Source organism: Elephas maximus, chromosome 19, assembly GCF_024166365.1.
Source record: "Elephas maximus indicus isolate mEleMax1 chromosome 19, mEleMax1 primary haplotype, whole genome shotgun sequence".
Classification (NCBI taxonomy): domain Eukaryota; kingdom Metazoa; phylum Chordata; class Mammalia; order Proboscidea; family Elephantidae; genus Elephas; species Elephas maximus.
This window is the reverse complement of record NC_064837.1, coordinates 43,654,534-43,678,343: the sequence shown is the minus strand read 5'-3', so window position 1 is coordinate 43,678,343 and position 23,810 is coordinate 43,654,534. Positions and strand designations below refer to the sequence as shown.

Here is a 23,810-nt window from a genome sequence, read left to right as displayed (position 1 = left end):
CTCTGTATATCTTCCAAAAAATGTGTTCCATCCCTAGGTCCTCCCAGTCTCCTAGCCTTCAAGAATGCCGTCCTTCCCAGCCTGCACCAAAATCCCGGCCACCACCTTCCAGAAGCTTTCTCTGATTCTTCCACAGACTCTGAGCATGACTCTTCTCCAAGCCCAGAGAGAAGTAGTTTGAACTCTCCTTGTTCTTTGTCTCAGAGCCTGTGTTTTTGGGGAATTCTGCCTCCCTTTTTTTCATAAGATGGGGTGGGTGGGGATCCTGGGGACAGTGTCTCTCCCATCAAACCGGGGCTCCCAGACGGTTATGTAAGCCTCCTTCCTCGAGCTCCGTCTCCTTCAGCCTGGGCAAACTCTGCACATAGGGGGCGCCCAAACAGTGTTGCTGAGCAGAGATGTCTGCTACTGCTTGAGCTAGAGAGACACAGATGAATTACCTGCAGGGAGATAGACCCGACCGAGGCATCAAAGGCACCTCCAAAGCTCTAGCTAACTTTTCAACCGGCCTGTGACTAAAGGAAGGGGAGGACTCTTAGAAAAGGAGAGAGGCCTCTCACTTGGGGTAGGAGGCTGGGGGCTGGATAACGACCTCTAAGGAGGCCTCTTTGGCCTTCCAGGCTCAGGGAGGGTACAGCCCACATGGACCCGGATATCTTGGCCCTGCTGTGAAGGTCCCCAAGCTCGTGGGCAGAGGCCCCGACCAAGCAACCCCTATTTCCTTCCCCAAGACTCTCGGAAAGAGTGGTGAGTCAGTTGCGGCCATGAACTCATCCTAGGCAGTAAAAATAGGAAAACAAACAACCTCTCCTCCAGGCAGGGGGAGAAGGTAAGGGTGAAGGGGAAATGGATTTTTCCCTCACTGAGCAGAAAGGATCCCCACCTTTTGAAGTCCTCAAGAGTGAGGCAGGCGTCCTATGGCCCCTAGAAACTCAACCACATCAAAGCCGCCAAAGGAAGGTGGTTTGAGGGGGATGCTGTCTCACACAGTCACCGTCACATGTAGTGACACAACTGAGTCACTTGGAGGGACACATGGTGACACACAGTTGAGAGTGTGACACTTAGCTACACACACAACATGCAAAGCCAGTCACCAGGCAGTGCACAGAAACACACAATTCCACAGAAGAAAACACAGCCAGACTCTCCCAAGCACATTCAGACAATATCAGAGTCCCAGGGGGTCACATACAGATGTCTCCATCCAGACTGCACACAAATCACACAGAGGAACGCACAGCTACAGATGGTCACACACACCCAATACCTAGTCTCGCACAAAACTAGTCCCTGGAAATCACACGCAACATTACATGGGGAACACACATTCCTGTCCACATAGTCACACAAACACACAGCCATACAGTCACATGGAGCTCACAACAAAGCTCTCACACAATGCAAAGCTGTACCCAAGAGTCACATACACATAGTCTCAGTTACGTACCCATCACATACATGGTTACACGAGTCACATGTTCACAGTCACAAATGCCACAGCCACACAACTGCACACATAATCATGCAGACCCACTGGGTTCATGGAACCCCTAGGTCTGAGACCTGGTGGGAACTGGCCCCTTAGGTGTGGATGGAGACAGTACCTGATTCATGAGTACTTGCTTAACTCCCTCCTTCCTTCTGAATGCACCTACATGGCCACCCCCCATTCTGAAAGGCCACTGTTTGGCATTCTCCAGGCTTAGCCAAGTCTCCACACCCTTTGCCACTGAGGGGAGGAGTATGTAGCCTTGGAGATGATTGGGTTCAATCAACATTAAGCACTGTTCTTTTATTCAACATGCCATTATTCAGCTGTGTGCCAGGGACTTTGCTAGGTGCTGGCAAATAGAGAGGTTATTCTAAATCAGATCAATATTTTTCACCAATGTAATGGCTATTTCTAAACATGTGCCTGTGTGACCTTCTGTGGGTCTAGCCTCCAACACCTGCTTGCTCCTGTGCCGTGCCCTTGGGGGAGTGCCTGTCACAACTCTTCATTTTTCTTAGAGGCCACTTCCAGGAGGGTGAATGATTCTCATGTAACTGACAAAACCTCTGAAGGAGGCATGGGGACTGACTCAGGGAAGACCTCCATGAGAAACTGGCCGTCCCTTCTCGGTGCATTGAGCCGTGAGAGGCACCAGGATTAGAAAACAGCCTGTACTGGGGTCCAGAGAGCAGGGCTTCTGCCCAGTTCCAACAGGTCATCTTGGGCAAGACTCTTCCCTCTCAGGCTCACCTGCTTCACGTGTAACACAAGGTGACTGGGCCAGATCAGATTCTTACCTGGGCTACTTATACAGATTTCCAAGCCCACCCCAGACCTTCTTGATCCTAGAATTTAAAACCCGCTATCTCTGGGGAGCTCTGAGGTCCCTTCCAGCTTTAAGAAGGACAACAAGACTTTGAGGAGCAGCTGGAGACCAAGTGCTGGTCCTGAGGTTGCTGAGAGCTCCTCCCAGCCTGTAGCACCTGGCACACAGGAGTCACTGCCCCCTCCAGAAGGTGCCACGTCATCTCACTGGTTTAGAGGCTTGGGCTGGTTAAGGGCTTGTGGTTAGAGCAGGTGATGGGCAACTCAGAACTCTTGGGCTGTTTCTTGGCTAAGGTTAGGCTTCCAGGGTGGGCCAGGCTGTTTGGGGACTCTTGCTACCTTTTCCGGTGCTAATGATGCCCAGGGTTTCCAGGAACCAGGACAGTCCCTGATTCCAACTCCAGGCTTGGAGTGGGGGGCTTCTCTAGAGGGAAATGGGCAGGGCAATGGTAGGAAAAGTCCATGTAAGAGTCTCAAGAACCTTTGTGTGAGAGACTGACTTGATTTTTAAGCACAATAAAAATTATACATATATAAAAAAAAGAGACTCAAGGACGTTGGTACTTGAATGGGGTTCTGTTCATTTTAAGCCAGTTTCTTATGTTGAGTCAATCTGCTTCTTGGTTTCCGCTTAGCTACTTTCCTGATGTTTACTGAATAGAACCATATGATGTCAGAGTTGGAGAGACATTAGTGGACGCATGATACAGCCCCTCAACCACGTATATCATCAAAAAAAACCTGCATTATTAGCTTTCCAGGTGCTGGGCACTGTGCTAGTCACATACAGCACCTCATTTGATACTCACAACAATTCTATGCGGTTGTTGTTAGGTGCCAGTGAGCCAGTTCCGACTCATAGAGACTCCATATGACAGAGTAGAACTGCCCATAGGATTTTCTTGACTGGAACCTTTACAGAAGCAATCTTCTGCTGAGCGACTGGGTGGGTTTGAACCGCTAGTCTTTCAGTTATCAGCTGGGAGCTTAACCGTTGCACCACCCAAACCAAAAAAAGCCATTGCCGTTGAGTCGATTCCAACTCATACTGGTCCTATAGGACAGAGTGGAACTGCCCCGTAGAGTTCCCAAGGCTGTAAATCTTTACAGAAGCAGACTGCCACATCTTCCTCCCTTGGAGCAGCTAGTGAGTTCAAATCGCCAACCTTTTGGTTAGCAGCCAAGTGCTTAACCACTGCGCCACCAGGGCTCCTTATTCTCTGTGGAGGTATTATTAACTCCACTTCACAGATGGGAGAAATGAGGCTCTGTAATTCTAAGCCACCTGCCCATTAGTAAACAGCAGAACTGGAATTCAAACCTACGACATCTGCTCCAGAGCCCAGGCTTTCAACCTCATCTTACAGCATCACACAGCCTCTTCTTAAATACCTCCAGCGACAGGGAGCTCACTGACTCTCAAATACTTACTGAGAACAGATTGTATACACACACGCCGGGGGAAGCCAAGCTCACTGAGAGGTGAAACTACTCCCCAGATGTCTTATTCCCACAGAGGAAACAAGATGTGGAACCATCACTCCGTACAAGGTAGGAGTTGGTGCTTAAGACAGAGGTGGAGAGTGTGCCGCTTTTGGAAAATTCTATTAAAATTTTCTTTTTTGTATTGAACCCAAATCTACATTCCTGTGGCTTCCATTTGGTTCTCTGCATTCTGGCCTCAAGTCACGCAGAGTTAGTCTGAAGCCCTCAGGCTTTTGCAGACAATTCTACTGTCCCCACTGCCTACTTTCCATGGGACCAGTAGCCTTGGGTCTTTTCAAGTCTTGACTTCTGTTATTGTACTCCCCCCCTACCCCCGTCCCACAGAGATCAAGGGTTTCCCTCAGGCTACTCCCTCCCTCACATGGCCCAGAGACCCCTGTCTCCTTCACCCATTCCACAGACAGCTGGGCTGCTTTGGAAAAACTCAGAGAACCCAGAATCAGGAGGCTGGGGTTCCAATCCCAGCTCTGCCACTTACTGGTTGTGCAATGTTGGGCAAGGCGCTAAGCTGCTCTGAGCATCGGTTTCTTCATCTGCGAAATGGGGACAGGAATACTTGCCCCACCTATCTGACAGGGTGGATGAGGGTCCTGAGGAGCTGGGATCTCGGGCTTGAAAGTATTCCATACGCTACTGAGGAGCAGACCCTCGAAAACACTCCTGTATGTGGGAGGAGCTGAGGGTGGCTTCAGGGTTAGCTGGAGAATAAAGGCTATACTGAGCACCGTAGTATGCAGTGCACAGTGACAGGTGCTATGAGGATGAGGAGCTGAAGAAGGCAGAGTCTCCGCCCTGCAGGAGCTTCCTGTCTGGGGAATGACACCTCCAGCCCTCACCAAATCCTCTGAGAACAAAAGCTTTTTAATTAAGTTGGGTCCAGTACCTTCTAGGTAGATTAAATGATGAGGACAGGGATATTCCTTGTGAATGAGCCAAGGGGACCAAAAGAAAGAGGAAAGGGAGCTAACATATGTAAAATACCTACTATGTGGCTATCACTTACAGTAATTCACTGAATCATCACAATCCTTTGAGGCTGGGCTTATTATTATGCCCATTTTATAGATGAGGAGACCAAGGTCCGGCAAAGTTTTATGTACTCAAGTCAGTTATGGGTGACTGTATATAATACATATAATATTCACTTTAATTTTTTTTTTCAATTTTGATACACATAAATTGTCAAATTCGCCTTTGGGTAGGACCTTGAAGGGCCCTAGGCCAATCTGTCACAGGACCCTACAACAGACCCTGTACCCAGTAGGTGCTTAAAAACAGAACATTGAACTGGGATGAGTCTTGAAGGAGCCAGAAGTGGGGTGTCTGGCCTTGATTTAGGAGCCTCAACCCACTAGCTGAAATTCTTCAGGGTGGGGAGCATTAAAGGCTTCTTTCCCGTGACTATCTGGATATAGAAGCATCAGCAATTCTCTAAATTAAGCCCCAAACTCCAGAATCAGCTTCCCCTCTCCTCAGCCTATAGCATCATTATGAGTCGGAATCGACTCAACAGCAATGGGTTTGGTTTTTGGTCTCCTCAGCCTTGTACCAAACCATAGAGATGTGCAAAGAGCACTGAGTCAGAAGGTCGGGTTTGGAAATCCAGCTCTGTACACACTAGCACATTTTCCCTGGCAAGGTACCTCAGTGTCTTCATCTGTAAAAGGGAGCTAATAAACCACCTCCTTCCCAAGTTACCATGAGGCCCCAATGAAGTTACAGATGTGAAAACGTTTTAGGAAATGCCATGTCCATTGTACTCTTACAAATGTTCCATTACCCAGGCGTTCTACTTTACCCTGATTTGGAAAGCTCTTGGTCCCCAGCCCCAGCCTCAGGTCCTTGGGGTTCTGATCTTCTGGGCCTGAGCTTCAGGGTGACTCCAGGAGCAAGTTTTCCAAGTCAGAAGAAACCCAGCTGGGGAGGTGGCATTCCAAGTAGCATGTCAGCAGATGAGTCAGGGCTGGGGTGGCCTTCCCCCTCCCTGGAGGTGGGGGAGGGCCTGCCTCCCTGGCAGTGATGCAGGGCCCAGGCTGAGTTACTCTCATTTGCCCACATCTGCATATATGTAAGTTTCACCTGTGCATACTGGCAGAGCCCAGGAAATACACCTGAGCAGGGGCACCAAAGGAAACCAGTTGGAGTAGCTGGCTGCCTGCTGAAGGAGCCAAACTCAGGATGTTGTTCCCTAGCCCATCTGCCCATCAGATGCCTGAATTTCTGAAACAAACACATGGCTTCTTCCTGGGGCTCCTTTGGTTGTCCAGGCCAGGAACTTCAGAGTCATTCTTGCCTCTACCCTCTTCTGGGACAGTCACTAGGCGCTGTAGAGTTCGTCTCTGAGCTACCCTTCTCACTTTTCCCTTCCTTTCCATTGCCTCTGCCACCACCCTTCAGGGCCCTCCCTCCTCACTTCATGCTTGACCTATTACAACAGCCTTCTAACTGGGCTCTCTGCCACCCCACTCTACCCTTTCCAGCCCACTGTGGTACCCAACATGCCCCTAGAAAGCCTCTTAGCTCCCATCCCGGTCCTCCCCACTGCTCATGGGCTCCACTTTAAACTCTTGGTAGGTGTTGAAGCCCCTCCACGGTAGGGAACCTCCTGATTCTCCATCTCAGTTGTTTCCCCACTTCCTAACCTTCCAGCCAAGTGGGTGTAGGCCCTGCAAACACCTTTTCAGTGCTTCAATCTCCTCATCTGTAAAATGGGAATAATAATAGGACTCCCTTACAGGGTTATGAGAAAATGTATGTAAAGCACTCAGAAGCATGTCTAACTTCTAGTTTAGGTCTAGCAAATGAGCCCACAATAAATATTAGCCATTATTAATATTACTTCTTCTACTGCCAACCTACAAAGGGCACCCCTCTGCCAGGTCCCCTCTCCCTCCTCAGCCCTTCCACCGCCCTTGCGGAGTGCCACCGACCAACGCACAGCCCTCACCCCACCCCACCAGCACAAACCCTTCCCCCTTCTCTGCCCGTGTCCCCAACCCTCTCCCCAAGTCTTCTAGCCTTTTCCAGGCAGCCATTGGTAAACTTCCAGAATGTGATCCTTTCCAAACGGTACTAATGAGGGTGATTGACTATGGCGGGTGGGCGCACAGCCTGAGGAGGTGCGCGAGGCCCCGCCCCCTCCTTAAATTGCCAGTCCCCTGCTCCGGAAGAGCTGAGTCTAGGTGAGGGAGACTTTGGGAGCAAGAGAAGGCAGGCGGGGCAAGGGCGGGGGGGGGGGGGGGGGGGGCACCTGAGTTTCGTCTCACCCTACTACTCCTGTCTACCGTCCCCTCACCCCAGGCCTGAGGCCCGACGCGTGGGTGCGCAGAGGAAAAGTCTGCGGGGCTTGTTTGTTTTTTAAATCGTGATTATTTTTCTCACGTTAAGTGGAAGGGCTTGCGGGTTCTTCTGCGGCGCCCACGCTGCCTTCGCGCTCGCCTACCCAAAGTAACATTCCCCCAATTCTCCTATTCTCCTAGACCCAGACTCTGCCCAGCAGGGTAAGGCTGTCCCCTTCTCTCTGGCTGTGCAGCCCACATCAGGCCGCCGGGGCCCGACCAACCCTTAAGAAAGACAAACAGTTCGGACCTCGAAAGGGTCTCGTCGGAGAGGCAGAAAGTGAAACCAACACACTCGTATTGACCCTTCGCCCCATTGACGGGGTTCAGGGGGATGGGAGTGAGTTGTGTGTGTGCGTGTGATGAGATGCGTACGTGCTTTGGGTGTTGTGGGGGTGCTTGTGGAGTGTGTGCTGTGGCTACTGGGTTGTGGGAGTGTGGGGGCAGTATGCGTGTTTGTGGTGTGCGTGTGTGTTGTGTGTGTCCGTGCACCCACCCGCTTCTTTGTGGCCCGCTAGACGCACGGTTCAATTCCAGCCACGTCCCATCTCCGGCTTCCACCCAGGGCGCGAGATGCAGAACACCCTAGTTTCTGCGCCAGGTGCTGGGAGGGTCTGAGAACCCAGCTGACTACCTTTGTGCCGAAGCGTGGAGAATTCGTTGCAGCCGGGTTAACTGCGGGGCCTGCCGCCAGCTTGCCGCGTTCACCCCGGGGCTTCTCGTGCGCGGTCTGACTGTCTGTCCGGGAGGCTCCCGGCCGGGCGTCTGCTGCTCCCTCAGGCCCGGGGGGCTCAGGGCTGGAACACCGGCCGAGAATGCCAGAGCCCCAGCCGCCGAACCCGGCGCCCACACGCCCCCCAGCCGGGGATGTTTCCAGTTCCCACGCAGTGCTGCGTGGCTCCTTCGCTACGCAGAGTGCCTCCAGCACACCTACAAAACCATCCCATTTTTTATTAACCTTTTTTTTTTTTCCGGGGGGTTGGTGGGACATAGTCCAAGAGTTTACTCTTTTTTTAAACATGTTTGGTGACTTCATATATGTGTGCATTTTGTCGCTGAGTCGGAATCAACTCGATGGCAGTGGGTTTGGGTTTTTTTTTTTCTTTTGGTTAATCCCAAATGGAAGATTTATTTAGAAATAAAGCAAAGATGACGCGGGGAGAGCGTCACTTGGGGCTAAGCAGGAGACCAACGACCAGAGCGCGAAGGCAGCGCGATGCATTGATCCAAGTCGCGCTGACCCCACGGCCTCTCCATCTCCAACCTCTGCCCCTCGCCCTAGAGCTTCTCCCGGTTTTTTTGGGAAATAAGGCGGGAACTCCAATCCCAGAGAAATCTATCTCTGGGAGCGTGTCTGCGTGGAAGTGAGAGCAAACCGACAGCAAGGCTGGGCAAGTGGTGACCTCAGTAACCAACCTGCCGCCCCACTTGCGCCAGCGTTCATTAAAATGCTGGATCAGAAAGAGACGAAATAATTCAAAATCTCAGAGAGAGTCAAATCCCCACGGGGCATGCAGATCTCTACGCGTGGTAGGGCTGCCGCTTCCTGGGCCTTGCCGAATGTGGGGGCTCTGTCCACGGCCCACTTGGCCGAGCGGAGTGAGGTTGGGGAAACGATTTGATTCCTTCCATCCCCCGACCTGCAGTTGCCAAACTGAATTATTCACAAAGTTTCCCCAAACCGAGTTACTAACAAAGCCCCCGCCAAATCAAACCTAGCACTCATCGAGCACGGACAAAATTAAAATTTCGTTTGGGGACAGTGGGTGGGATGGAAGAGAAGAAGCGCGGATCAACCCGGAATGGCCGCCGAGGGCCGGGTTGCGGACGAATCTCTATTCCACTGAGTAGACCCACACAAGCAGCGCGGTAAGAAGGTTGCAAACCCCTGCGCGGAGTACTAGCCACAAACGCCGACCCTTTCCTCCGAGCGTGTCTGAGGCGCGGGAGGCGCCGGGCTCTGCCATCACCGTAAGCAACGCAGCCGCTGAGCGCTGAGCTCTAAGAGCCCACCACGTGTTTCGGGTGCGGATATGAACCACCGGGAGGGGACACTAATTCAGATGGAATCCTAGGCTTCAGGGAAGGTCAGGACTCAGTGTGACCTCAAGCACGGTATGTTATCTCCCCACCGCGGGGGTTGCCTATTCTGCGCAAGGAGTCATTACAGAATCGGGTGGGAGGGCGTTTGCGGGGTGACGGGTGAAAAGCCTGCAAACAGACGTTCATCAGGTCCAACCCCAAGACCCCCGCGGCGCTGCGTCCTAGTCCCAGACCCCGCGGTCGGCCCTCAGGGCGTCGCCTCGGTGCTGGGGTTCTCCAAAGCGGGCCTATTTCGTCCACAACACGAACCAGAGAACCTTTGAGAGGAGGAGCTGGAGGGCCATTTCGGGCTTTTGTGACCAGTCAGAGGCTGTAGTGACGGGAGAAAGTTCGTTCGTTTTGTTTTGTCCTTCTTTTCTTCGCCTTCTTTTGGTTTTATTCTGTTTTTGGATTTGGGTTTTTGCAACTCATTGTAAAGCAAATGAAAAAGCCTTGGCGGTCTTGCGTCCAGCTCCCTCATTTTACAGAAGGATAAACTTCTGACCCAGGATATCACAGAACAGATGAGAAGGCAAACCTCAGGCCTCTCAGGCCGCCCTTCCTTCAGATCAAACGAACGTAATCAGCCCTTCCTAGCCCCCATGCCTCATCTCATTCACCTTTCCCAACTTGGCCTGGAAGCCCCCCGGGCCTCGACATGTGGGGATGCAGCTCATGTCCCAGGAGACCCCTTCTAGGGAAGTCTGTGTCTGAAGAGACCCGAAGTCTCCCACCAGTCTGTGCCCCAGCCTCCACTCTGGGAGGCTGAGGAGCCCCGGGGAGGGAGTGGATGATGGAGGGAAAAGTTCCCTTACTTGTAAAATTAGAATGATAAGAGTACCTACTTCACAGAGGGGTGTGTGGGTGTGTGTGTGTGTGTGTGTGTGTGAGTGCGTGCGCGCACGCAAGCGGGAGGGGGTGTGAAGATGCACAGGGCTTAGATGTAGTGAACACTTCAAAAATTCTAAAGATCGGCAGGGTGCTCCTAGTGCAGATGGGGCTGAGAAGCTCCTGGGTGCTTAGGAGAGCCTTTGGCTATGGATCTCCTGGCTTTGGAGACTGCCCAAGGCCAAGTGCTGCAGAGACCCTGGCAGAAAGCCCACTCCTGTCCGGTCCTGCCAGCTCCAGCACAGAAATGTCTCTGGAACCAGCCCTGAGAAGAAGTGTCCTTCCCTCCATCCTTTAAATTCCAGCTCAAAAACACCTTTGTGGAGCCTCCCCTGACAGTCAGCTCCACCCCCAAAACCACAGTGGCGGTGTAGTGGTTAAGTGCTACGGCTGCTAACCATGAGGTTGGCAGTTTGAATCCACCAGGTGCTCCTTCGAAACTCTATGGGGCAGTTCTACTCTGTCCTGTAGGGTCGCTATGAGTCACAATGGACTGGATGGCAGTGCGTTTGGTTTTTGGCTTTCCTTTGATGCACCCTGAGAGGCATCCTTGGAACCCACCAGGGCACTGTATGCCACATGGCTACCTCCCTCCAGAGGAGGATGATGTTGGAAAGCAGGGTTGAAAGGGTATGTCTTCCTAGGTTCACAGCTCCAGCTCTAAGGAGATGGTGGCACTGATGGAGTTGGGGAAGGGCAAAAGGTGGTCCCATGTAAAAACACCATTTTTTAACTGAGTAAATGCTCCATATCCTGTTGGATGAGAGGATAATAGGTTCTCCAGCTGCTCAGAGGAGGGGACTCCCCTACACAGCCCCTTCCCTCAGAGGTCTGAGGCTAGAGCTAGGTGCCAGAGGAGTGTTTTAGAAAAACTTGAATCTGTCCAATTTGGGGGGGGTCCAAATTGAAGTGGACTTGCTCCCAGACACCTGACTGGTACCTGACTGGGGTCTGAAGCACCCCTGCGCACCTATCTTCTTGTCTCTCCAAGGAGGCCTGGGCCCTGCCACTCTCCATGCTTTCTCTCACTCTTTCAGGCTTCCCTCTTTCCCTGAACACTGTCCCTTCCCTCGCCCCCAATTCTGAAGACTTTCACCTTCACTCTGAGCCCGGATATCGAGTGTATATGTGTGTATACATACAGGAATCTGCATGTCCTCGTTGTGTACTCACGTGGGAGGTGTGTGGGTATGCTGTGAGGACAGGTAGGTTTGGGGATGTAGCCGTCCCCTGTCAGGAAGCAGTTTAGATAGGTGTACCAGGCATCGATCCTAGGGTAGGTACATGTGCATATATGTTTGGGTTTTCTGTATTTCGTGTACATACCAGCAATTTGGCTTGTATTCTCGTGGGTCTATAAAAGGGACAAATAACCGCGCTTTTATGAGAGATACTGCTATTCATCTCTATGTATAGATGAGGAAACATCAAAACCTACATAGTCTGTTTGCGAACCCATAAATGAGCGTTTCTGCCCATCGAGGGATGCTAGTGTGAACATGGGTGTGTTGGTATACGCCAATGCATATGTTGTAGTTGAGTGGAGCCTCTAAGTAGTTGTGTACCTGTCAGAATAGATGTTTGTATACGTGGACACATGTCCATCAAGGCCTTGGATATTGCTGTTTAGAGTGGGGTCTTGCACGTAGCCTGGAAAATGCCGCCACAGAGAGGGACCCGCTGTACTTCGTGCAGGTTCCGAGGAGCCATCAAACTGGACTCGCCCCCAGCCGCCGGGTCTTGTCCTAGTTCGGGCAAGGCTTCAGTCTCACGCGACGCCAGGAAAGGCGGGGCGCCGCACGGGCAAAAGCCCAGACGCCAGAGCCCTCCGGCGGCCTCGGGGGCCAGCAGAAGCTGTGCTGTCGCAACCAGCCCGGGGCCCCCGCCGGAAGCGGAAGCTGGAGCGGGGAGGCGGCCAGGCGCAGTCGCGGCGGTCTCCGCGGCGGGCGCCCCGCGTGGGCGTGCGCGCGGCGCGCGTGCGGGGCAGGCTAGGCGCCGGCGGCACCTCCCCCGTTCCGGCGTCTGTTTACCAACAAGTGCCGGCGCTCTGCAGCGACGCATTCCGACGCGATGAATCAGCCGCGGGCGCTGACGGCTTGGTCTCCACTCCCCAGCCGGTCGGTGGCGGCGGGACCACAACCGCTGTGCAGACCCCCGAGAGCTGGAGATTGCGAACGCACCTTCCCTGCGCCCGAGAGCCGCTGTGCCTCCGCCGCTGCAACTCCACTCGCCCAGCTTCCCAGCCTCGCCAGCTCTCTCGCGTGTCTGCTATCGGGACCGAGGTTCCCAGGCTGCACCAAGCACCCTGCAACTCCGGCACCTCTCTCGGAAAAGACACCGAGATGGACGGGCCTGGGACTGTGCACCGCCCGCTCCCCTCTCCCAGTTCTGAAATTCCCCGCCGCGGGCGTCCCGGGGCGGGGGGGCGGGCCGGGCTCCAGGCCTCCGTGAGGTCACCGAGCGCGGGAGCCAATCCCGGGTGTCTAAGTAGGCGGGGCCCCCGTCGGGTCCAGAGAACCGAACCCGAGAGAGAGAGGATGGGGCCCCCAAGGGTTTAGGGGGGAGGGGAAAAGCCATGGGGGCACCCCCCCGAACCCCTTTTCCAGGAGCGCGGTCTCCGCTGGAGGCGACACACAGAGACATTTTCCCGGGGATCTTAAGTGTGGGGGCGGTCAACTGGGGGGCTCGCCCGAACCCAACGCCCGAGGCTCGGAAAAGAGTTGACGGAGGGAGTGGACGACGTGCTGGGCCATGGCCTAGGCCCTACGGCCCGGGCCCCGGCCGCAATGACCTCTTTGCCCTGCCCCCTCCTCGGCCGGGACGCCTCCAGAGCAACCTTCCCAGACCTCGCCCCCGCCCGGTCGGTAGTGGCTGCCTATCCGCTTGGCCTGCCCTCAGCAACCGCAGCCGCCTCCGATTTGTCCTACCCTGGGCCGTATGGCCACCTCCTGCCCTACCCCTACACCGGCCCAGCGACCCCCGGAGACTCCTACCTGCCCTGCCAGCAAGCCGCGGCGCCCTCTCAGCCCCTACGCGGCACCGCCGGGCACCCGCAAGAGCGGGAGGCAGGTAAGTCCGGCCGCAGTGCCCTTTTCCACCTCCGGGGGCTGGCTCCGGTGCGCCCCTAAACTTCGCCCTCGCCTTGTCGGGCGCAGCTAGCGGGATTCAAGCCTTACTCGGATTCCACGGGATCTGGGGGTGGGGGGAGGGCAAAAGGATGGGGCGGGAGACGCGGGGGGAGGGGCGGGGGCGAATTGATCTAGGTCTCCTTTCAAGACCGACCTGGTTTCGATTTGCAATTGTGTGAAGCCGGGCAGGAGGGCTCCCCACCGCCCCCCAGCAGCAGAGTCTTGTGTACCTACGTGTAACGGAAAACTGAAACAATCCAGATGTGGGTGTGGAAGGCCTAGACCCTTCCCCAGGATTTTCCCCTTCGTGCACGCCCTTATTTCCCCATGTCGTCCAGTGTTCCTCTTAGAAAGCAGTGCTCAAGCCAAACCCTGATAAATAGAAATCAGGCCCCGGTTGGAGAGCACTGGACCTGTGGGCTTATTCGGAGCTCCTTCTTCCTTCCCGACCCCCTCCCTCTTTCCACCGAACTTGCCAGACCAAGGCTGGAAGCTGGCCTGGCAGAATCTGGGATACTGACAGAATCTGGGGGTAGGAGCTTCCCATCCATTGTTTTAAGCGTGTGGCCACAGGGCAGGGTCAGCAGCCCCTGGCCAGCAGCCCACCATTGGAGACCTTGGCTACCTCTGCCTTCCAGCCAAAGGAGCAAGCCTTCTGTGTCATCACCACTTGACTTTGGGATAGGTTAGACCCCAGTTCCCATTACCTGGAACAACTTTGAGCTCCTGAGAAAGTCCTCACTGGCAGGCCTCATTGAAGCCTTGCACAGCTCCACAGACATGCAGTGTAGACATGGGCATCACACACACACACACTATGCATACACCAGTCTCTATGCCTCCAGATTAGACTCCAAGTTCCCTGTACTCCCCACCCCCACAATTGTCATTGGTACAGTAGACTTTTCTGAGGATGCACATCTACCAGGTGACTCTGCTGCAGTCAGCCCAGGACAGATATGTCCCTCTTCCTTCCCCTGTTGCCCCTACACATGGTGCCCCAGCCTCTGGCCCCAACTTGTAAAGCATTAGAGCTGGAGGTGACCCTAGAGATTTGGGCACTCCACCTCGTTGATGTACAGATGAACAAAACAGGACACAACCTCTTTTCCAGGCTCTTGACCCTTGCAAATTGACTTTCACTGTATGGGGCCAGTAAAGAGAATTTTAGGGAACTTCCTCAGAGCCCCCAAAAGTTAACTGTCTTCTGTGGCAGAAATGGGACTGCCTGTCCCAGACTGCTGGGTCTGTCCCTGGGTGAGGGTTGTTTGGGGGGAGTATGGGGGTTACAGATCTACCTTCTACAAATGAATCCCTTGAACTCTTTCCATGTATGCTAGTATGGTATATTTGGGTTGTGTGTTTGAGGAACAAGATCCTTTGTTTTTAAGGGAACTGTCGGAAATGGGAGTGGTGTTTGCATTACTGTCTTGCCTTTCTTTTGCTTGGTCTAAGGACAAGAGAATGGAGAATTTCTTTTCTTATGGACATTCCCGGATCCAACGAAAAAAAAACACACACTCACGCACAAATGTCCTTAGAACAGACTATGGCATTTTTCTACTGAAACTGGTGGGTTCTACCTACTTCCAAGTGAGAGATTGGGGCATGAGAGGGGACCTGGGGTCCTCACCCCATGTCCACCCCGCCCGAGGGAGAGGTTTGGCTCCGAGTGACCTGTGCGCTGACAACCTGTTGAGCTGGTGGTGTGGCTGGCACCTTGAGAGAGGCCCTTGGGCTCCATTGTCACCACCTGAGCAGTCAGTCATAACTTGCAACTGATGTGGGGAAAGGCAGCTGTCAGGGAAGGAACTTGGGGGGAAGCCTACTCGGAGAGTTGGGGCGCAGAGGGCTCTGAGAGTTTAGCAGGTGAGTCTACCTGCCGGGTCTACCACCGCAGTCCCTCCGTCCACACAACCAGAGAGGTGAGGGTGGTCGCTCGGCTTCCAGTTCTGGGCTGCGAGCACTGGGGCTAAGCTGGAGAGGCGGACAGGCGCGGGCGGAGCGGAAACCAAACGTTTTTCTCGGAATTGGCAGGGGTCAGTGAGGGGTGGTGGATCTGAGAAGCCCGCAGCACCCGAGGCGACGGGTGAGGGATGCGGGGGAGGTGAGGACAATGGTGACCGCCGCAACCCAAGGGAGGGGAACCTGACGAATGTGGGGTGAGCCCTGGTAGGGGCGAAGGGGTGAGGGGAGACGCGGACGGACACACGCCACGGCCGGCTGGGTACTGGGGCTCAGCGCTCTCTGAGTCTGGCCGGCTGGGTACTGGGGCTCAGAGCTCTCTGAGTCTGGGTGCGGCTGAGCAGACAGCGTGGAAGGCGGCGAACGTTGCCCGAAGCCCGGAAGCATTTCTGCTGCTTCATCCACCCCACCCCTCCCGTCCACATGGGACAGCCTCCGATGTCCCCGTAGAGTGGCGCAGGTTGGTGCCACTCCGCCCTGTAGAGGGAAAACACACACGCATACGCACGCACGCATTCCCAGCCGAGATTCCTTGAGAGGCTGGGCCCGGTTGGCAGGAGGTGACCAGTTCTTCTGCATTGGCACCAGAGAGGGAGGGCTGACGCTGCTGGGCGCTCGCTGCACGCTCTCTGAAACTGCGTCACCTTTCCTGTCACACTCCCCGCCACCTCTCGATGAGTGCAGCCGTGGAGGTGTGTGTGAGGCCCCGAAATCCGATCCCTCCTCCCAAGCTGGCCATGGGGACGGGGAGATGGTCACTTTTCCTGCCGGGTGCACCTTGGGAGAGGGGATGCCCGTTACAATAAAGACGATGGCAAACCCTGGGGACCTTCCACACTCAGATGCTGGGGGGAAGGCCTTCATCCTGCGTTCAACGTCTGTGAGCCGGGCCCCTCTGACCCAGGCCTATTCCCCCTATTCCCGCAGCCTGACGCTGCCACACTGACACTATCTCTGGCCTCTGAACTTTACTGTTGAGTTTCCTCCACCTGGAATATCCTTCCACATCACACCTAGGCCTCAGCTCGGCCCTGGACAGAGCCCTTCCTCCCTGCCCCACCCCAAGCTGGGGCAACCACAAAGCCAGAGGCCTGACGCCGGTACCCTTGTTCTGGCCTTTGGCGCTTTCTCTGGTCACAGGGCCTGCAAGAGTGGGAGCCCCCTGAGGGCAAGCACTAAGTCTTGCATCACCTGGTGCCCAGTGAACCTGGGGCTTGCACTGAGTGTGGAGCATAATATAGAGAACAGCCGAGAGAGGGGCCAGGGTGGAAGTGGATCTCTGCAACTGCACTTTCTGCTAATTAGCTATGGGCATGCAAAGAAGATGCAAATGAGCCTATGAATCTGCCTCTGACCCCCCTCCCCACTCTTACACGCACCATCTTGTGCTGCCTCCCAGACTTGGAGAAGCTGCAGCTGTCCCCAGAGCCCTCGGAGCGGCGCCCGCAGGTCCCAGCCAAGAAGCTGCGCAAGCCAAGGACCATCTACTCCAGCCTGCAGCTGCAGCACCTGAACCAGCGTTTCCAGCACACGCAGTACCTGGCGCTGCCCGAGAGGGCTCAGCTGGCCGCACAGCTCGGCCTCACCCAAACTCAGGTGGGGCCAGTGCCATCCTTCCTACACTCTAACCTCACCCATGTGTTCTCAGTGCTCACCCCCCATCTGTGATGGCTGATGAGTTCCCTGACATTGTCAGGATTCTCCAGTGGGGTATTCATAGCTGGCCATCAGTATTGGGGGTATGTGTTAAAAGCTGGGGGGGGTGGTTAGACTCAGAGGAGGGCATACGAAACAGGGAGAACTGGATACTGGCCGGGAGACAAGAACTCAGGGGACTTTCAGGGCTGTGGAAGACTGGAGCTGATGTTGCTTACCTTCTCTCTTCTCTCAGGACTGCTCCCTACAGCTGGGTCACACACTACCACACATACAGTCCTCCTGACCTTCCATTTTCCTTTTTCTCCCCACAGGTAAAGATCTGGTTTCAGAACAAGCGCTCCAAATACAAGAAACTCCTGAAGCAAAACTCTGGGGGACAGGAAGGAGACTTTGCCACAGGACCCTCCCCCCTGTCTCCTTGTTCCCCACCCCTTTCATCCCTGTGGGATCTACCCAAGGCAGGGGCACTGCCTACCGGTGGCTATGGCAACAGCTTTGGAGCCTGGTATCAGCATCACTCCCCAGATGTCCTGGCTACGCCTCAGATGATGTGACTCTGGGAAGGGCCGGTCAGTCCCAGCCCTCCTACGAAGCCCTTCTGGGCTGGGAGGGAACCAGCTCCAGATGGATTTTCTGGGGAGGACAAGGAGCTAAAGGAGAAAAATTGATGGGGTGGAGTCCTATTCCACTTACCCCTAAGCCAAAGAGCTAAATCAAAGACTTTGACCTTAACCACTGCCCTCCACCACCACCATGGACTGGACAGCCTCTCTCCAACTAAACAAAGGCTCTGGAGAGAGAGAGTCCTTGGTTGGAGTTTAAACTCCTCCCAGGACCCCTAGCCTTGCCACCCCCCTGAAAGGACTGCAGCCTACCAGAGCCTGGAATCAAAACCAGGAAGAAACCTTCAGTATTTTTTCTCTATATATGCTTCAGGTGAGCTGGGCGGGGGTTGAGCAAGGCCAACCCATTTGTGAGCAGAAGCTGAAGGAAGCATCCGGAATCTTCAAAGTTGACCAGTATTGGGTCTCATCCACTAATTTTTCCTAAGGATTAGCACATTACTTCTATAACTGATACACCCTATTCACTATCTTGTGAGGTAGACAGGATGTGAGAAATGTGGCAATATGGACCTATGGGTAATTTATGTTCCCCTCCTAAAACAGCCCTCTTTTCCATATGTGTATCTACTTTGAGTAGATGGTGGATCCAGTTACTCATACAATTCAATGGTGTTTGAGAGCTTATTCCCTCCTATTCCCCACCCCTAATACTTAACCAAAAAAACCCTGGTAGTGCAATGGTTAAGTGCTCTGCTGCCAACTATAAGGGCAGTGGTTTGAACCTACCAGCTGCTGCACAGGAGAAGAGACCTGGCGATCAGCTCCTATGAAGATTGTAGCCGAGGAAACTCTGTGGGGCGGTTCTACTCTGTAGCATAGGGTTGCTATGAGTCAGAATCGACTCAACAGCACACAACAACAACAATATTTAACAAACCCACATGCACACACATTCCAGAACCCAGTAGGGTAACCTTAGAGGAAGTGGAGATGAACAAGCTCTCTGGATAAGTGCAGGTATAGACACCACCAGATGGTTGGGGTAGCCCTGGCAATTTAGCTCCTCACAACTGTCTGGGGCCAAAGGAACAAACTGTTTGTATTTATAAACGTTCCTAGGGCCTGAGGGCTTTGGTTTGATGCCCTCCAGCCAATCTGACTAGTATCCTCTGAACTTTCACAATCCCCCACACCATGAACTTCCAAAGATTAAAGTTTGTACAAAAACTTAGGCCTGGCTGTGAAGTGTATTTGTTCCCTGACTTCTCAGTGGTGGGGGCTGATTGTTAATCTCTCCCTTCTCCCTCTTTGTCTCTTCCAGGAGAAGCACTGAACTAGGAGTCCGGGGAACTGGATTCTAGTTTGCCTCTGCCACTAACTAGCTCTGTGTTACTAGCTCTGTGGTTCTAGCTCTGGAATGGTCTAGTAACTTCCATGGTTTCATATGCTCCAGTGTGAAACTGGAGAAGGCTTGCACTGGGAATGACCAAGGTTTGAATGATCCTTACCACCAGATTCTCCCCTGGCCCGGTTCAGGAGGGAGCCAGCATCCCATGACCCCCTATGCCCCACCTTCAGCCCAGGGAGAGCCCCTGCTCACCTTGGGAGAGGACATGTCCACTGAGCCAGGCAAATCTTATCCTGGGAGAAGTGTGCTACTTGGGAGTAGAATGGCTGGGTCCCACCAAGGGGAAGGGGAAGGAAGAGGAAAAACCTAGAAGGAACTGAAATTTTTCTCATCCATCCAAAAAATACATCAGATGATCTGTGTTGGATCCTGGGGGTACCAAGGTGATCTAGGCAGACTCTACCCTTGGGAGCTCATGGGCTAATGGGAAGCTAAAGGACCAGATGCTTGTATGGTAAGTGCCAGGCTAAGAGGAAGGGCACGGGACATTAGAGGTATAGTCAGAGAGCTCCAATTCAGCTTGGGATGATGGGTTGGCGTGCTAGGAAAGAAAGGTGGACAGCTCAGGGGGGAGCAGCTGGAGTCAGGGACAGATCCATGGTTACCACACCTTACCACATATACACAGTGTCCTGGAGATTAGGAAAGCTGGAGTGGGGTGGGGGCTGAGGACACAGCCTGAGCCCAATTCCAGGCAAAAGCTCCCAAGTCGAGCGAGCTTCACTCTTACTGCCTGAACCTGTTCCCAGGCACTGTAAACTCAAGCCTGCCCCAGTCTGCAAAGCCCACTCAAGCACTTGGAGCAACCTTGGCTGGTCAAAGAGGAGCCCAAATGGGGTCGTATGTAGGGCAGAGGGGGTAAAGTTCAGGGTAAGCCCCCATCTCCAGAGACACCAATAAGTCCCTCCTTGGCACCCAGTTCTGGTCAACTCCACTTTCCAAAACACACGCGGAGAATTTTCTTGGGGATGACAAATGGCAGGTGGTGAATCAAAGCCAAGACCCAGGAGCAGGAGGACTGGGTGATAGAGGCCAAGAGAAGCATCCTCCCCTCCTCTCTGCCAGCACCTGCCCCTGCCTCTAGCTCCTGGATCCCTCTTCTGGGCCTGCTCTGAGGCCATGGGCCTCAGGGTAGTCGGTAGTCATTCCCTCCCACTGCAGCTTGCACACTTCTCTTTCCACAGAACCAGAGAGATAAGATCTACCGCCTCATCTCGGGAAAACCTCCAAAGGCTAGATTAATTGGACAGCCCAACACTAGTCGATTCGTTAAAACAACAGCCCAGGTTGTAAAGTTAAGTAGCAGGAGTGTAATTACTCTCCCAGCCAGAGGCCAGCTGAGCTGACAGCCCCCCCTCCCCTTTCCCGGGGAATCAGGAATCCCTTTCCACTTGAGAGCTGGTCCAGGATCCCTGGGCTCCTGGGTGGAGATGAGACTAGAACCCCAGTGGAGGAGGTGTCCCATTCTCCCTCAAGCAATCTGGGCTGTAGAAGGGGAACCCTGTGATGTCTTATCACGAGGACACCCCTCTGGGGAGGTTGGCTCAGACAAGGAAGGAACAGGGAGTTTGACCTCCCATGAGTCCCAGCTCTGCCACTTACTAGCTGTGTGATTTTGGGCAAGTTACCAAACCTCTCTCTGAGCCTTATTCCACCCTGCCCCCCAACTTGGGAATACTATTAGGAACTGTTTCACCATATGGTTGTGATGATAAAATGAGATAGTGCTTGTAACATGCTTGACACAGTGCCTGGAACACAGAAGACACTTAGTAAATGGCATTTATGGGTGCTGCTATGATTATGGGGAGGGAAGGAGTCACAGCAAGGGCGAGTTCATTCTGCCATTCATTCATCTCTTGCCTCTGGCAAACCTGCCTCCTGAGGGTGGGAGGGGGAATTGGGATGGAGATTGGAGACCTTCAACTCATTGTTGGTCACCTCCATTTGAGAGCAGGACACAGACAAGGTCCTATATGCAAAGGAGCCATGAGCACCAGGCATCTGAAATCAGCTGGGACTGGAAGGTGGGGACAGAGAGCCTAGGGCACAGTCTATGACCTATGAGGGTCCCAGGCACAGGGAAGCCGACTGGGAGCTTCCCCTCCCCTCTGAGTTACTCCTCTTCCTTCTCCCCGTATGCTATTTTAAAACATGCCCCTCATCTTCTCCCCCCAAAAATGAGATTCAATTAATTCAATTAAAGCAATTTTGGGAGTAGCTCCTGAAGGTTCTCAATGTGAGATAATTACAAGTAATTTGCTGCTGTGAAGAGGAAAAAGGGCACTAGGGGTCTAGGGGGCAGGAGGCAGCCCCCTCACCAAACACACACAGATCTAGAGGGATTTCACATTGCAATCTTAACTGCCCTCCCATTGGCCAAATTACTTGCAGGTGGGAAGAGGGAGAATGTGGAGGTGGGAGGGGGGTGGGAAGACACTGGGTGACAGGCTGCCCCTCCCCCACCCCCAAATCCACTGGGTGATGTGGGGGTGGGGAGCTGGTTGATCCCCAGCAAAATGTCTGCATAGCCATAGCCACTGATTACTCAGCTCTAAACCCCACTTGAGTTTGGATGCCTGAACTTGCCTCTGGGATTGTATCCAGAGTCAATGGAATGTTTATCTGGGTAGCTGAGACCTGTGTAGACGGGGCCTTGGAGATCAAGGACTTCCCCCAAATTTATAAAGGATGTGGGTAGAGAGGGTAGAGAAGGTGCACACTGACTTCCTGCTCCCAAGGGAGGTGATGATCCACCCACTCCCTCTGCTCTCCTCCTCTGATGCTTTCCAGTTTTGCCTGGAGTCTAATCTCAATCCCTTCCATTGTAATGGCGGCAAATCTCCTCTCTGTCCTCTGTCCTCAGAGGCACTGAAGCCTCTCCCTTCCCTGCAGGTGCTTCCCATCTCCACCTCACCTGAGCTAACCCTTCCCTTGCCAGGGCTCATTCTGCCTGGGTGGAGACTGGAGGGAACGTTGTGGTGTAGAGAGTGGACTAAAGTCCCTAGAAGCAAGGAGATGGGGGCTGAGCCCAAGGCAGGGCCATGGGGCTTCAGCCCTCTACAAAAATAAAAAATTAAAAAAAATTTTTTTTTTTTTTTTCTAAAATCTGTCCCACAATGTAGCTGGTTTTCAAGGGACTAGGGCTCCCCTCTCCCTGGGAGCCCTTGTTCTAGGAGGTGAATAATGTTTTAACAATTGTGGAAAAGAAAAATTCACTGACCCGAAGTATTTCTCTTTCACGTCTCCCCTTTTCTCCCTTGTCTCCCATTCCAAGAGGAGGAGATTCTTCAGCTCTAGTTTCTCCTTGACCCGCCCCCTGAAGCATGGCTGCTGGACCTGGGAGAGCCAGAGAGAATTCCATCTTGGAGTCCCCTTGGTGACTGCTGCCTCTCCCCTTCCAAGACAAAAATGCTTGGAGAGCAAAAGTGGCTGACTCTTCATGCCTCCCCTTCCCCCTTTCCTGGCCAGCTCAGATTGGTTAAGAAAGGGGGAAAAAGACCCCTTTCACCCCAAACCTTGAAACTCAAAGGCCCCTGACAAATGACAAATATGCAGGTAGGCAGTCCCAGAGACACCAGCACAGGGACACCTTACGTGCACACACGGTCACACAGAAGAGATGCATGCACAGGCAGGAAGACACATATATGGAGTGGGCAGAGCTGCACAGAGGCACACATGTGCATATGTACAGGAAGGGTTCCTGTGCTACATACCGACATAGGAAAATGCACCCACAGGGTACATAGTCACAGAAAGACGCACGACACAGGCGGATAAACCAAGAAGGAGGTGCCCAGGGACTTACAAGTATGGTAACAGACTAGAAACATACTCAGACCAGCCTCCCTATGTGTGTGTGGGGGGAAAGGGTTGCCCCCTCCCCTCCCATTGGGTGTCTCTCTCTCCCTCTTTTCTGCCCCCCTTTCTCTCTCCCTCCCCTTTTCCTGGCTCTCAATCTCCTATTTTCTTGGAATATTTCCCTGGTGAGTGGTTGGGGAGGGAGGCTGAATGGCCACAGAAACCCGATAATTTGATTATGACTGTATTTTTGTTGTTCTCTGAAGCCTTGCCTGCTTCTTTTCCTGAGCTCTAGTGAGAGCTCCTGTCCCCCAGCCTGTCCTGGCATGCTCCATGGCTCCCAGACATGGACATCTATTCCAGACCTGCCACAGGAACCCACCAGGCTAGTGAAGGGGGCCTTAGGTGGCCTTCCCTCAGATGCCTCCACAATCCCTTCCATGTCCCTGATCCAGGGAAGGAGGAGGGGGACCTGGGATCATGGCATGGTGAAGAAAGCACTGCTCTGGGAGCTGGAGATCTAGATCTACTACTGCTTGCTGTGAGACCTTGGGCAAGTCACATGCCCTTTCTTTATCTCAAATCATTTCTCTTGCTAAGTCCTGTATGTATGGGGGTAGGTGGGTATGTGTGTCCACCACCATTCTCCACTCCAGTCTGGAGCTTTGTAAGGAAAGGGCCTCTCTCCCTCCCCCATCAGACTGGGAACTTCCTGAGCACAGGGCTATGCCTCCCCCATCAGACTAGATGCATTGTGCTGCTCTTACCAACTCCATGATTTGATGATTCTGAGGTACTCAGCCCTAATGCCACCCTGGGAGACATGTCTGGCCAGCCCAGGAAGGGGCAAGGAATAGGCGCCAACCTCTGTCCAAATATCTAAGTTTCTGATTCAACTCCTCACTGTGCCAGGTCTTCTGTCTCTCTGGCCCTAAAGTGGAGAGATTACTTCATTTCCAGGGAGAGCGCCACTTTCTGTGGAATATATTCCTCTCAGGTCATCTGAGCTTCCCCTTTCAGAGTTCAGTTGAATTTTGGGTCAGACCTGAGGTAGACTCTCCTGCCAGCATGAGGAGATTCTACTCTGGCCTGTGGCCCCCAATCCTTCTTGTCATACTTCAAGCTAATAAATAATACACAGGTCAG

General features: G+C 53.5%; 1 protein-coding gene across 1 annotated transcript; it reads left to right on the top strand.

Annotated features, from left to right (window-relative positions):
* The first annotated feature begins 12,631 nt into the window (after positions 1–12,631).
* DLX4 (distal-less homeobox 4) lies at positions 12,632–18,014 on the top strand. Its single transcript, XM_049860582.1, has 3 exons — positions 12,632–13,203; positions 16,627–16,823; positions 17,198–18,014. The coding sequence occupies exons 1-3, from the start codon at positions 12,921–12,923 to the stop codon at positions 17,438–17,440; spliced, it is 723 nt and encodes a 240-aa protein (XP_049716539.1). The 5' UTR covers positions 12,632–12,920; the 3' UTR covers positions 17,441–18,014.
* Positions 18,015–23,810: the final 5,796 nt, after the last annotated feature.